This window comes from Phlebotomus papatasi, chromosome 1 (assembly GCF_024763615.1).
Source record: "Phlebotomus papatasi isolate M1 chromosome 1, Ppap_2.1, whole genome shotgun sequence".
Taxonomy (NCBI): Eukaryota; Metazoa; Arthropoda; class Insecta; order Diptera; family Psychodidae; genus Phlebotomus; species Phlebotomus papatasi.
Window position 1 is genome coordinate 50077890 of NC_077222.1, and position 14679 is coordinate 50092568.

Below are 14679 nucleotides of genomic sequence, written 5' to 3' on the forward strand. Positions count from 1 at the left end.
AAATCATTCTTAATACATTTTAAAATGAATAAAAATATAGACATAGCTTTGGTGCCCTATTTCGGCCACCTTCATTCTCATAGTTCCTTGCCCTTCGGGAATTCTTCCAATATCTTTTTCACGTCATCTCGTTTGTCGAAGCTACATTTTTTTGTTATTCTTTTGCATTGTATAATAACAAAAATATGACAAAAAAGGTGGCCGAAATTGCAAGCTGGCCGGAATTTGGCACACTTACCCTAAATTTATTCGTACATTTTTGTTTATTTGGCAAAACTTTACAAACTAATCACAAAATTGTACAAACATTTTTTATGTGTTTACCAACAAATGTTTGTAAAAGAATAAATAATACTGAAAAACACAATGTTTGTGAAATATTACGAACATTTTGGTAGGTTATACGGTTTACGAGCATTTCGTAAGTCCCCAGTAGAAATTCACAAACATTTACGAACAATTTCAGGAAATATGTTTTTCTGTATAGAAAAAACGGTATGGATTTATTGACTTGGTGTTTTCGTATGAATCCCGAATAAGAGAAGAAAATGACCTGGCAATCACCCCAATCACCGTTCCAGATTCTACTTAGAATATTTCAAATTCTAAAAAGCAACTGCACGGAAAATATGGAAAATAATTTTCTCCTTATTCTTATTTTATATAAATATTGGCATTGCAAAAGTATGCATGTTAGATGTGATTCTTTAAAATCTCAGCTTTAGTTGTTCGGGGTGTTTTCGATTTTGTAAAGAAAAAAAATATGTACATTGTACACCTTTCAACTAGTTATAAAACGAAGCTTAAATCCTGCTTTTCGAACAACAATTTTGCTATTCGATCCAACATAACAAAGTGAAATCGATAGATATCACGAAAATAGCATTCTTTACTGATCTCTTGTCAGCACATTAAGCTGAAGTTGTGAATGAAATTTGCATGAGGGGATCAAGTGTGGAATTCCTATTTTGAATTTAGGGTTTTTGTGTGGCTGGAAGGGGCGTTTGGTGGTTTAATGTGCGCGTGAAGGCATATGTGAAAATCAAAATTGAATGAAAATGGTACTATATATTTAGGTAAACGTTTATTTCCGCTTGGTTCGATGGCAAAAGTGTCGGTGGAGTGGAATACCAAAAATGAGGAAGGGAAGCTGTTATTCACACATCAAATGAACTCAACTCACTTGGGACATAAATACCCATATATTTTGTTCACACGCATAAAGCTTTTGGGAGCCACTACTGGCTTTTATTCTCCCATTCCTTATACACCCACAGATTCATGAGATGGCACTGAGGATGGAGGTGCTGTAGTTTCTTGGATGCGGGTGTTGCAAATAAGATTAGGGACTTGTTTTGCGAATTTGGCCTTCGTCATTTGTGATCTGCTATGGGTTAAAATGTTATTATAGCACATGACGCGTGAAAAAATGTATTTTCTGGTGATGTATGCTATCATTTAATGCGATTTCTCACACTATCTCCTAAACTCTTGCCTCTTGTGTCACCTGGCCTAATTTCTGATGGAAGACGAAATGAGGGGATCAACTTGAGCTACTGGGGGATATTGTCAAGTGGTCTCTTAGTAAAATTAATTCCACTTCCATTTGTACCTTCTCTTCTCCATAGCATTGTACACTGGAGACCAGAGAAAATGCTTCAAGACATTTTAGATTTTTATCCGCTTATCATGGTATCACAATGAAAATATTCGAAAAGTTTCACCCTGATGAACATTTTGGATTTCCAAACAAAGGTAGTTCATTAATTTGCCTCAAATTTGCTCTAAAGCATTTCCGAGAATCATTTTCGATTTCATTGAGAAATCAACTGATATTTATTCAATAGATGAAAATACGTTCATTGGAAAACTAATTAGGGTTTTGGTTTGATTCAGTTGGGCTACATAAAGGGAAAAGTTATTATCTGGCCGTTATCGCATTAATCCTATAAAGCACAAGATTAATTTGATAATATAACTCTATACCATGGTATCTGAATTTCTTTACAGTTTCAGATGAGGTCAAACTCGACATCATCCAATAGGGCTTACGGTGTTATCACACTAGAAAATTTCACATTGAAAAGTTGCTCATTAAAACTACTAGAACCACTCGAAATCGCTGATTTAGTCAGGACACATTGCTAGAATTGCTCAATGTCACGATGGCACACGGGTTGTCAGATGAGTGTTTTTGTTTTTGAAGCATTTCAGTCGTTTGAGTGAAAATGTGTGATTTTAGTGACGAAGAGGAAGTTATCCTCCTGTACACTGCTTTTGTGTCGTGCAAAAGGACCCGCCAAGCGAAAAGAAGAAGGGTGTGGGCGAGAGAATGGCTTTTAACGCGACCTTCACATGGTTTCGTTGAAAATTTTTATGACAACATCGCAAGTGGAGATTTTTTTGGAGACAATGATTTTCTCCGGATGACTTCCGAGGAATTTGAAGAGCATCTTCAAATCGTAGGGCCTTATCTACAAAAGAAGGCGATTTGTAACTCAATTTGTCGCAAACGAATTGAAAACCATCAGATCGGCTGCCTCTATTTTTGAATTCTCGACATATTTGTAGTCCCAAATGACGGATTCTTGATGTATAGCCTCAATCAATTCCGCCACCATCTCATTTGACCACGAAATCCTAGAAGTTTATGAAGGAATATAAAATGTAGATCGAACACATTTTTATTTAGCTTTTTTCTTACTTATCCTCTTCGCCGATCTTTTTCAATGCCTTTTGCCCTTTCTTCTCCATCTCGTTTACGATAAATTGGCACTACTTTTAATCACAATTTCATCACTAATAAACTGGTGGGAGAGTTGTGGTGCAGAAACTACCCGAATGACTGCAATAAAGTAGTACCAGATGCAAATGTAATGAGCAAATTTTGCTCATTATTTGCTCATTATTTGCTGATTAGTTATCAATCGTATTTATGCTATTTTAATCTATTTAAACCAATTTTTGTGACTCGAGTCTACTTTTTTATCACTAAATGAATCGATTTCTAAAAGTTCTTGAAGGAAATTGCACAATAGGGCATATATCAGCAACAATTGATGTGAATCACATGAAAATTTTCATGTGAAATTCTCTAGTGTGATACCACGGTTAAACTTATATTATCATAACATTTCTCCCCTTTATAATGAAATGCCCAAAATTTAATATTAAAATAGACATAACACCTGTTCTAATTGTTCGAAATTGATAATTTATAAGCAATTTTTGGAAGGTTTAGCAAAATACTACAACTCTTCAAAAATAGCAATTTCAATCGGTCATTGCATTAAAGAGCGAAAGTCGAAAAATAATTTTTAAAATTTCCCATCTGAAACTTCTCTTTATTGATTTTGATGATATTTTAGTATATTGTAGGAGAACTTGAAAACTTCTCCAACCAATGCACTTCCAGTACTGCTCTTTGATTCTCACTATCCAATGAACTCTGATGAACGATAATAACATGACCGAACTATATCTTCCATGTATTAACATATTCCATTGATTTTATTTCTTCTGTTATTCCACTGCACTAAAACTATTTAAAATCATGAAGCCAATGACAAGCATAGATAAACATAGAGCAGCAGATATTCTTAGATAACTTCTATATAAAATTGAAACTTTGAGTATACTTGTCAATTCGACTGTGAATTGAATTTTAGAACAAAGAATCACGTTGAGTTAATATTATTCTCAAATCTTTTCTTTGTGATTGATTTTCCACGAAATTCAACTCTCCATCAGATTATATATATTCCGATTTAGTAGACATATTCTGAAGCGACTTGTAAAGAATCTCGTCTACTTTAGGCTTGTCTGAGTTTATTTTACGTTATTCTCTTAATTCTTCACAAAGAGCAGATGACTAAATATTTTATTTTTAAATTCATATCTCTTATAAATCCTAAATCCCAATTAGAGATATCTTGAGAGATGTAGAGAGGGATAACAGCGGAAATGATATTCACCAGTTGTTCACTATAAGCATGGGTGGATTAATCTGAGCAAGATTTGCGAGAGTTTTATACATAATCTTGCTCTAGTTAATCTCCATCGAGAACTTTTTTCCCCATGTTATCCTCTGACGCAAGATAAATTATTTTATCATTGGAAGTAAGCATCAACTAATTCTGCTGACTTTGTTAGGCCAAACTCCAAACAATGCTGGCTTGTGCTACATAGCAATATGTGTTGCGATATATTTTCCCATGGAAAATATTATATTTTGCACGCAGTGTTTGTGTCAAAGTTATGCCACTTTGGAGGCCACAAACCACAAGATCCAGTGACATTCTGCAACCACGCGTTATTCCTATTTCCATCAACAGTTAGTCAAGTAGATTTGGGAGAAATAAGGGTATGTGGAGGAGCCACCCCCAGCTGAAATTACTTTAAATTTCACGGGGCAAAAAGGTGTACCCGTGAAATATGAGAGATAATTTCTACGCTCAACCTCTGAAGAGCTATTTTCCTTCAGATATTTCCATAGACGTAGAGGGAGGGATTGAGTTCGAAGGCTATGCAGAGAAGCTGATGATAAACTTAGAAGTGCTCAAGGGAAAATATGATTCGTATTGGACCAACAGTAGATTATATTTTCCAAATTTTAAATCAGTTATTGACAATCTAGAAATTATTAATGGTAATGGTCGCATAGACCGGGGCAGAATATCCAGAAAATTAATTTTGCTTATAATTAAATAAAAACTTGCTTAAATTAGATTGACAAATATTTCAGTGGACAGGAAGGAATAAGGAAGGTAATAGTAGATTTTTTAATATTGCTTCCAAGATCTATAACACCGCACTGTCTGGGTCTACAGCTGGCTAATTTTGCCCCGGTTTCCCCTATAAGATAATTTTGGAAATTTATACGCAGCCCAACCTTTTTCAGCGCTCTTTTGTCAAATGAATAAGATTACTTTAAATTATTTTATAATGTAATTAATTAAGAGATTACAAAACTTATAAGTACAGCACGATTCCCAAATTTTTATTATAAAAAAATAATTTTAATCTGCCAAAAAGTAAAATTGGTCAGTAAAGAATTAAAATAGCTCAGTAAAATATTAAATTTTGCTCAGAGAAAAACTAATTCAAAATGAATCTGATTTCTAATACAATTACTAAGATGTAAGACGGTTGTAGGTAAAGCGAAAACCTCGTTTTTCCAGAACTTGCATAAAAATTTCATTATACTTTCTAACTATCTTAACTACTGATCAAATTTTACTGACCAAATTAGCATTTTTTTGCTGCTTTTTTTAAACATTGCTTTTGTATTTGGATCAAATTGACCTAAATTTTAATTAAAATTCTTTACAATATCAGCTTATGTGATCCATAGTCAAGCCTGATCTTGCACAAACGATCAACGTTTTTAATCCATTCCTTGCCATGGTATTATACATTATACGCTAATTGAGTGATTTTATATGATTTATTTCTGGGCAATTGATATTCGAATTGCTCTCGGGAATGGATTTTTAGTTACTTTAGTCCTTCAATTACTTGGAAAAAGTAGTCCGACATAGGTAAAAATACATTTTGTTATTCTTTTCTCACTTCGCGGAAAGTCATGCAAAATTTTTGCTCAAAATGGCGGATGGAAAAAACGACATCCCGAATTTGTTAAAATTGGCCTTCGTCCTCTTTCCTGATATGAATTTTGGTGGCCAATTTGTATTATTGGATAGTTATTCTATCTATATCAATATAATTTGTAATGAATGAAGGTACAGAATTTAAATTTAGAGTCCGTTAAGACGTCTCTTTGACCACGGCTCCCCGCGCCCCCATAATGGATAAAAAAAATTTCTTTTCAAATAAATCATCTATTAATCAGTAAGAATATAATTGCAAAATTTGAACATTCTATCTCAAGTATTTCTAGTATATTGATTGAATGGGTTAATTACAAATATTGAATTGATATATTACAATATCCGATAAAAATCTATTTTCCATATTATTAAATTAATGTGTTAAATTTATAAGAAATTTGGATAAAATTTACTCAAAAAAGTATACTGATATGTAAAATATATTTTTACGTTATTCATTTATTTAATTTATTAAGTTATTGTTTATTGTGCTAAAGAAAATCGAAATCGGCAGTAACATGATGTGATGAATATAAATATCTTTATCTGAAACATGCATTAGTTAGAATAAAGTCCCTATCAAAGGTCAGATATCAAATTTTAAATTTTTGTTAATTTCTAAATATTCGCGTAATTTTGTGTGCCAGATTGGTCACCCATTTTGGCCCTATCAATATGATTTTTTGTATCACTTTTACAGAAAGAAGGGGAGTTTGAGTGTATTTGAATTTTTGGAACGGTTTCGGTCGTTCCGGTAAACCTTTAACCGTGCTATCCCACTAGAATTTTTTTCAATTTATAAATTCAAATTAATTTTCAGATGAATTGTTTCTATGCGTTATTTTGCATTAAAAATCACTGGAATTGATAGATTTTCGATTTTCGCTTATTTATTGATATAAACTAATACTTTGCTCACCAAAATATGTTTAAACATGCTAAAATAGCATAAATTTTGTTGATTAATTGAATTTAAATTCAGCAAATTAAAATTTTAAAATTGCTCATTAATTTCAATTTAATTGTAATTAAACAAGTAGACTTTTGAACCAAATTGTTCTTATTAAATTTATTCACACGTAATTTAATTATTATTTGTGGCCAGTGATTCGTGACAGTGATTAGTGATAAACTTGTACGCGAGTGAAGCTTCAGTATCGGGAGCAATTTGCTGAGTTCCTTCAAAGTAATTTGAAGCAAATTGTTGTGAAGGAAATCGCAGTTGAGATGACTTCATACAGATTTGCAACAAGACTGTATGAGAGTCTCTTCATGAGCCCCCTTGCCTATAACCCTTTCTTCTTGCTTTGGAGATTCTTTTGCATAACAGATAAGTGACTTATAAGACATTTTAAGTACTATCACACATTTTCAGTAGCCTTTCACAATCAAAAATCTCGCGGCACTATTTAATATTGAGCAATTTTCTTGCAAAATGTGTCCTGGCTGTGAAAATTTTTAAGTAAATTCTAGAAATCTTATAATGCTCAATTGGCTCAATTGAATTTAAAATTAAATTGTGAAAATCCTAGTGTGATAGCACCGTAAGTCATATCCATTATCTCTATTACTGATTTCAAAATAGAAAGTACGACCTTTTATAAAAGTCTGATTTACAGAGCTATGTGAAACTCTTTGATAAAGTTTAAGCTTGATTTGAAAAGATGAAATTCCATGAAGATCACAGACAATGGGATTATGAAAAAAGCCATTTAACACCATAGCAGAAAAACATGGTTTTAGGAAAAAATGACTTTTGGGTCATTTTTTGGTCTAAATTCTCTACCATTTTCTTCAGGAAAAATAATAAAGTTACAGAATTTTCTCATCTTAAGACCAAGATGGTATTACCAGGCAAAAGATAAAGGAAAATCAACACGCTCTCGATATTGATTGAAAAAAAAAATCTCAATGGGCACATCAGCCTAAAGAACTTTCCTATAAAGTGTAGTATAACCAGACGCAAAAGGAAATGACAATCATGACACTTCTAGGGCCAAAAAGACAGTGGGATGTTCAAATAAAATTTAATGATGAAAATTGAAAATGAGGCTTTTCCTCCTCGTTTTTCTTACTTTTTTTTCCACTAGAGCGTTTTTTTCTTCCACTCCCTTTTGGTGTTTAAGTGTGGAAGTGTTGGAAAATTTCCAGGCACAAAAGCATGAGAGCAACCTGCGTGATACCTGTATGTATATATTTGAAGAGGATGACTGGGAAAATGAATTTTTGATTAGTGAAATGAAAATAAATTAATGCAAATTTTTGGTGGTTCTCCTTCTTTCAACTTTAATGTGAGCTGGCTCATCAAGAGGCCTATGTGGGAGCTTTTCCTGGAACACACGTGCGCACTTTGGGAAAAGTCTTCAGCAGACGGAGATGAAAATTACCATCATCTGAAATTAAATTCCAGCGAAGAACGAAAAGAACGCTGCCGAGTTTCTCAAGTGGGCCTTAATAGGATCAACGATAGGTTTAACTTTGAAACTTAATTTTGTATCAAATAATTTTCAGTGGCTGCAATTTCGCAAATAAAATGGATGATGTTCTGTGGTATAAAGTTTGGCCCAACAGTGACATGAAGCTTTTTGCAGTCTTTGGTTTTTTTTTCTCCAACCCCATGATGTAGCAAATATATTGGCCATCGTAGCATAAATTTCCAGAAGGAAGGGATGATTTTGTATATTCCTTATAGGGGGCGGATGGGCAAAGGAAGCTTAAAGTGATTTTGGTGTTTTGTGAGTAATTTCATTTTAATTTCCCCAAAGTTGGATGGCATCTGAAAGTATCTGTCTAGAGATGCTAGCACAGAATTTATGCACACAAAAACACAGCATCGTTATGCCATAACATTCTCATGCAAAAGGATTCATGCAGCAGAAAAAGATATATCTCCGTCGATATTTCTTGTAGGGTTGGGAACTCATTCCCAAAACCATCAAATCCATCTCTTTCACTCTTTAGTATGAAAACTTATCATATCGCTAAGTTTAGCGGAAAGCCATGAGTATCCGAAATATGAGAATGTTTTTCATCGTCAGAATCCTTAGCAACTCTGGGCTATGTTTGAAGTGTGGCCTCATGCTCGACTTTTCTTAATTGGTCCATAAAAGACAAAGAAGAAGTTTGCTCGGGATGCTTGGCAAATGATAATTTTTTTTTGTTCTTCGTCATGAATTCAAGAAGCACAATACGAAAATCTCATGCTTTTTGACGATGATGATGATGATGATGATTGAGATAGTGAAGAGAATTGATGTGATATCCATCTCAATGATATCTAATACTTGCAAAAAGTCTTGAAGTGAACAGAGGAGGAAAATTATTCGAACATCTTCTTCTCTGTTGTGAATCTTGCAGACTCACTATGAGATTTCCAAAATAAACACTTCCACATATCTCTCAATAATGTGAGAGAAAAAGTTTCATAAAGCGCTTTTTTCGTTTTTGCCAGATGGAGCCCACTGACATCCATCTAAGTGGAACAGCTGCAATTTGTCAGGGTACAAGTAGTACACTGAGTCCTCCTGATGCAATCACATCACCTGGAATTGTGAGAACCGAGTCAAATGCTACCTCCCGTGAAGATGAAGAAGACTCCAGTAATGCGGCATCTTCGGACTGCAAAAGTCCAGGACAACGGTGAGTGTTTTTATCACCTGGAATCTGTCTTAAAACGACTCAAAAAAAGCTAAGAGATTTTTTAAAAGCATAGATCTAATTAAGAAGTTATATACACTTGTGCTGGCTTACGACTGTTTTAAGTAAGAAATTGAATTTCTATAATTTTAAAATACTTACAGTAGGTGTCAAAAGTTTGTTGCCTTACGTGTGATCGGGAAACCAGGTGCAAAAAATTATAGAAAAAATTACTTTTTCGAATTTTTCTTTTTGCAAATTAGTTGCCTGCAATCCGTAGATCTTATTTATGTATTTCGAAAAAAAATTTCATTTTATTACATATAAAAAATAATTGTTTTCCAAAAGTTGTTCATTTTTCTTGCTTCAAAAGTTTGTTGCCTTATTTGAAAACTTATTCAAAATGGTCAAAACCATATAACCAACTTAATGTAGTTACATTTGGAGTTTATGTCATTTGAGAGGCAAATGGTGGGTTTGTACATTTCTAAACTTTTCAGTGGAAAATATATGTATATAAAAGTATTGATAAATAACAAGAAATAATCTGTTTTTTTTTATAATTAATATTTAATATAGGTTAAAAATTAAAAATTACAAAAAGTTAAAAGAAGGGAAATTGTCCAGATATACTGCCGGAATGAATCTTCGTCGTCAATTGTTTAATTTTATGGAAAATCTCTACAAAATATACATAAAATCGTCAAAATATCTGGTGATAAGGCACGACTACATCTAAAAAACGCTACTGACAGATCTAGGGTTTCGACTCAGGGGGTCGATAACAGCATTATAAGTATCTCTGATAGTGATTTATTAATTCACCAAGTGTCTAAACTTTAAATTTTTCGAATATCTTTTAAAATTATTTGCTAAATACTTTTATAAAAAACGGCCCAAATTTCAATGAGAACAATAAAATACGGTTCCGATATTTTAATCAGTACAACGTATTATATGCTAAATATGTATGAAAGTCTTGTTTCCAACCTTTCCAACCAAAAAAAATATTTTTTGAAGACTCAAAACAAAAATTTTCGAAAAAATGCCAAATCCAAAAAATTTTGATATTCTTACTTTAGGTTAGTACCTAATTGTAATACTATTCCGTGAAAATAAGAGTTTCCATTTTTGAGTTTAACTACTCAAGAATTTTTTTGAAAATAAAATAAAATTTATTTTTTTAAGTAGGTAAACTCAAAAGCAGAACATGTTTTTTAGGGAATGTTACTGATTACCAGAAAAAATCAAAATATTTGAGATGTGTTTTCCGAGAAAAGTTTTCTTATTTTTTCAAAAAAAATTAAAGGCTGTAATGAAAAAGAAATTGAAGATATAATTCAAAATCGAGTATTTCGTCTTAAAGAGAATAAAATTGACTTTCAAATAAACAAGAGCAATAAAAAATCTTAACCCGTTCCCAAGAACGAGCACTTTAAAATTTATGTTAAAAATCTCAACTGTGTATCTTGGACTAGGAATTTTTCCGAATAAAAAGAAAAAAATCGTATAGGGGAAACTGGGGCACCACATTCGACTTCTAAGGACAAGACCTCTAGGAATTTATAGGCACTATAGGGATGCTTGTCTACTGAAGAAATGGTTGAGATAGTCCAAGTAGTTAAGAAATAAAAATTAGTGTTTGGTGCTACCCCGTGTTAGGTGGTGCCCCAGGTTCCCCTATACACTGCTGGCAATAATCATAGCTCCACTTTTTCATACTGGAAAAACTTTGAAAAAACAATTTTTAGAAAAAAAATAAAAAAAATCATTTGAAGGTATTTTCATACCGATATGAAAAATTGCCATTAGAATTTCATACCGTTAGAACTGTGAGTATTGTGATAGAATCTTTATCAAAATGGCGATTTTCGGGTGGCAATAATTATAGCTCCACTCAATAAATTTGGCTCCAGGGTATTTATTTTCAATCAGTGAAAGTAAGTATCTTTTATTAATTTAATTAATAACTTTATTAAGCTAATTAGAATCATTTTTATAAAGTTTTTCATGAATTTTGCTGAAATTTTGTAAGGAAAATGTTTAATGAACAAAAATAAGGGATTAATTAAGGTCTTGAAATGGATGGAAGTTGATAACCAAAAAAATTCCATAAAAATGACAAGATCCTATCACCTTTCATCCGAATTTGTCCATATAGCCGACATATATGCATTTTAAACCACTCCCAGGGCTAAAAATCTTCTTTTGTTAGAGGCAAAAGTGTGCAAATTTCCGTGTTACAGTCGAAAAAAAAAAGTTTTCTACCGAAATTTGATGTAAAACAATACTGACTGCTTAGTCTCATCATGTCCTGTTGACTCTGCCCCAAACCAGAATCCCAAGTGACTAAGGTGATCTTCAGAATACTGAAATAAAAAATTATCAAAAAGAAGCTTATTGCAGTTTGATGAATAGAAGGTGTTTTACCTAATTTAAGTGGTACAAAATTACTTCTTTCGAATAAAAAAAATTGATAGGTCTTGTCTTGACATGTTTTCTGTCTGAAAAAATAATTTTAAACCACTTAAATGACGTAAAACACCTTCTATTCATCAAACTGCAATAAGCTTCTTTTTGATAATTTTTTATTTCAGTATTCTGAAGATCACCTTAGTCACTTGGGATTCTGGTTTGGGGCAGAATCAACAGGACATGATGAGACTAAGCAGTCAGTATTGTTTTACATCAAATTTCGGTAGAAAACTTTTTTTTTTCGACTGTAACACGGAAATTTGCACACTTTTGCCTCTAACAAAAGAAGATTTTTAGCCCTGGGAGTGGTTTAAAATGCATATATGTCGGCTATATGGACAAATTCGGATGAAAGGTGATAGGATCTTGTCATTTTTATGGATTTTTTTTTGGTTATCAACTTCCATCCATTTCAAGACTTTAATTAATCCCTTATTTTTGTTCATTAAAAATTTTCCTTACAAAATTTCAGCAAAATTCATGAAAAACTTTATAAAAATGATTCTAATTAGCTTAATAAAGTTATTAATTAAATTAATAAAAGATACTTACTTTCACTGATTGAAAATAAATACCCTGGAGCCAAATTTATTGAGTGGAGCTATAATTATTGCCACCCGAAAATCGCCATTTTGATAAAGGTTCTATCACAGTACTCACAGTTCTAACGGTATGAAATTCAAATGGCATTTTTTCATATCGGTATGAAAATACCTTCAAATGATTTTTTTTATTTTTTTTCTAAAAATTTTTTTTTCAAAGTTTTTCCAGTATGAAAAAGTGGGGCTATGATTATTGCCAGCAGTGTATATATTTTTTTTCATGTATGTAAACTTCAAAAACATTTGAGACTATGAATAATTTTCCTCCTGGCCTGTCTCTTCGTAGGTTACAGAATGATGAAGTTTAATCTATATTGAACATTTACATCTGGATTAAAAAATTTCAAAAAATCAAAATTCACATTCCTTTCTTTTTCAAACGTTTTGTAGGTATTATATCTATCTCGCTCTTTCAAAACAAGAAGAAGAGTACAAAAGATATGATAGACATAAGCGATACATTTGACCAAAAACAGGGATGTAAATTTCATGAAATTTTCTTGAGTAAAAATGTGTGTTGTAGTAAACCTCAAATTCACGAAGATAAATACGGCAGAAAAACAAAACTGTTATAGATACCTTTCTAATCTTTCTTGAAGTTTTTCTATAAAGCAACAGTTGAAGCTGATAAAAAAGAGATATATAAAATTGTCCCCAGAGCATGGTGTATATAACCCTTAATTTTGAATTTTTCTAATTAAAAAAACTTTTCATAAGCAGTAGGGGAAAGTACTCTCCTTTCGAACGTTCATGCCTTCGAATAATGTCAATTTTCTTTTATTTTTTCAAAGAGACTTACTCATATTTATCACATAATTAATAATAATTCATGATGAGCTAAGTAATTTTTAATAGAATTGTGTAAGTCTTGTAGGAAAAATAAAAGAAAATTCACATTATTCGAAGGCATGAACGTTCGAAGGGAGAGTACTTTCCCCTATGTATGATATAGTTATTATCCCTTGAGAATTATGTGTATTATATCTAATGTATATGGTATATTAAAAAATCATGATTAATTAAATAGCACCGTAGTAAAGAACTTGGGCAAAAACTAAAACTTTTTGGGGTTCTGTATTCTATCCTATGTAAATAACATACAAGATAATGTCCATCCCTTTTTGAATTAAATTGAATTACTAAATTTATATTGAGATAAGCCATGGTTTATATAGGAGATTTAGAATAGAAAAACGTACTTATTAAAAATCGTGCAAAAAAGGTCCAATTTTAGTTGTCGCCACCTCGCTAGATCCTCATCCTTCGCGTCACACCAGTCGAGATCCAGCCTCGACACAATTATGGAGGATAACCGTCGTCGTCTTCATTTCCCTCGATACCAATCCGAAGACTCCAACGACGGCTCCTGTAGTCGTTATTCAGGACGGTGTGCCGTATATGGGGATGGTGATGCCGATGATGTGGAGAATGATGAGATTCCAAAGCCCCCAGGAGCCACTTCCGGCTCCCAGAAGTGGAAGAATGTGAAGGCCGTTGTAGCATATTATTGCTCACTTCGGAAAATCAAGAGGAATGTGATTTTTGCAATAGTCGAAAAAAAAGGCCAATATGTCAATTATATCGTGTGTATTTGTCGCACTATCTCTTATTTCTTCAATGGGTGTTATTTCTGTCTCTTTAATGATTCAATATATGGCATGACTATTTCGCTAGATTTGAACGTTATATACTTTATCAACAAATTGCCCAGACATCCTGTAAGTCACCCACTGACCTCCTAAACTCTCTGTCGTCTCCAATTCGCTTCTCTCACTCTCCTATTCTTGAATTTTTGTGTTAGATATCGATATGGAGGAATATGGAAGAGACATACTTGGGTCTTGACCTCTTTGCAATCTTACATAATAAACGCTATATACTTTTTTTTAAAACCATCCGTTTGTTACTCTGAAGCTCGTTCAATGTTACGTTCTATATTTTCTTTTTGTTCTTACAATTTCTTTTCTTTTCTCTGCGTACTCATGTTTCAATGAAAGTGACTTTTTTCTTCAATTAAATAGACGATATTCGATAATGTCTCGATAAATAAATTACATACTATATTCTTCCACTTGTGTCTCCCCTATAACCTTTAGACTATCCACTAACAGTGTTTGTCTTGACCAAATGATTAATAAAGACTGAGAGTGAAACTGTGAACTAAATATAGCATGTTTTGAAAAAAAAAACAATGTATCACTAATAAAGACAATGATGTATGGAAAAAAAATATTTAGATTATATGGATGATCACTAAGTAATAATACTGAAACAATTTCGATATGAGAATTTTGTCTTCCTTTTTATTTGGTGTCGTGTTAAGAGATTTTGGTTGTCTTTGAGAATCACTGACGGTG

At 32.5% G+C, this 14679-nt stretch overlaps 1 protein-coding gene across 7 annotated transcripts in view; it reads left to right on the forward strand.

Annotated features, from left to right (window-relative positions):
* LOC129804572 (uncharacterized) overlaps positions 1-14679 on the forward strand; it is a 120839-nt gene that overhangs the window by 69907 nt on the left and 36253 nt on the right. For all 7 annotated transcript variants that reach the window (XM_055851990.1, XM_055851999.1, XM_055852010.1 and 4 more), the window contains exon 4: positions 9061-9248. In XM_055851990.1, the coding sequence (XP_055707965.1) occupies positions 9061-9248 (188 nt within the window). The remainder of the gene's footprint in view (positions 1-9060; positions 9249-14679) is intronic.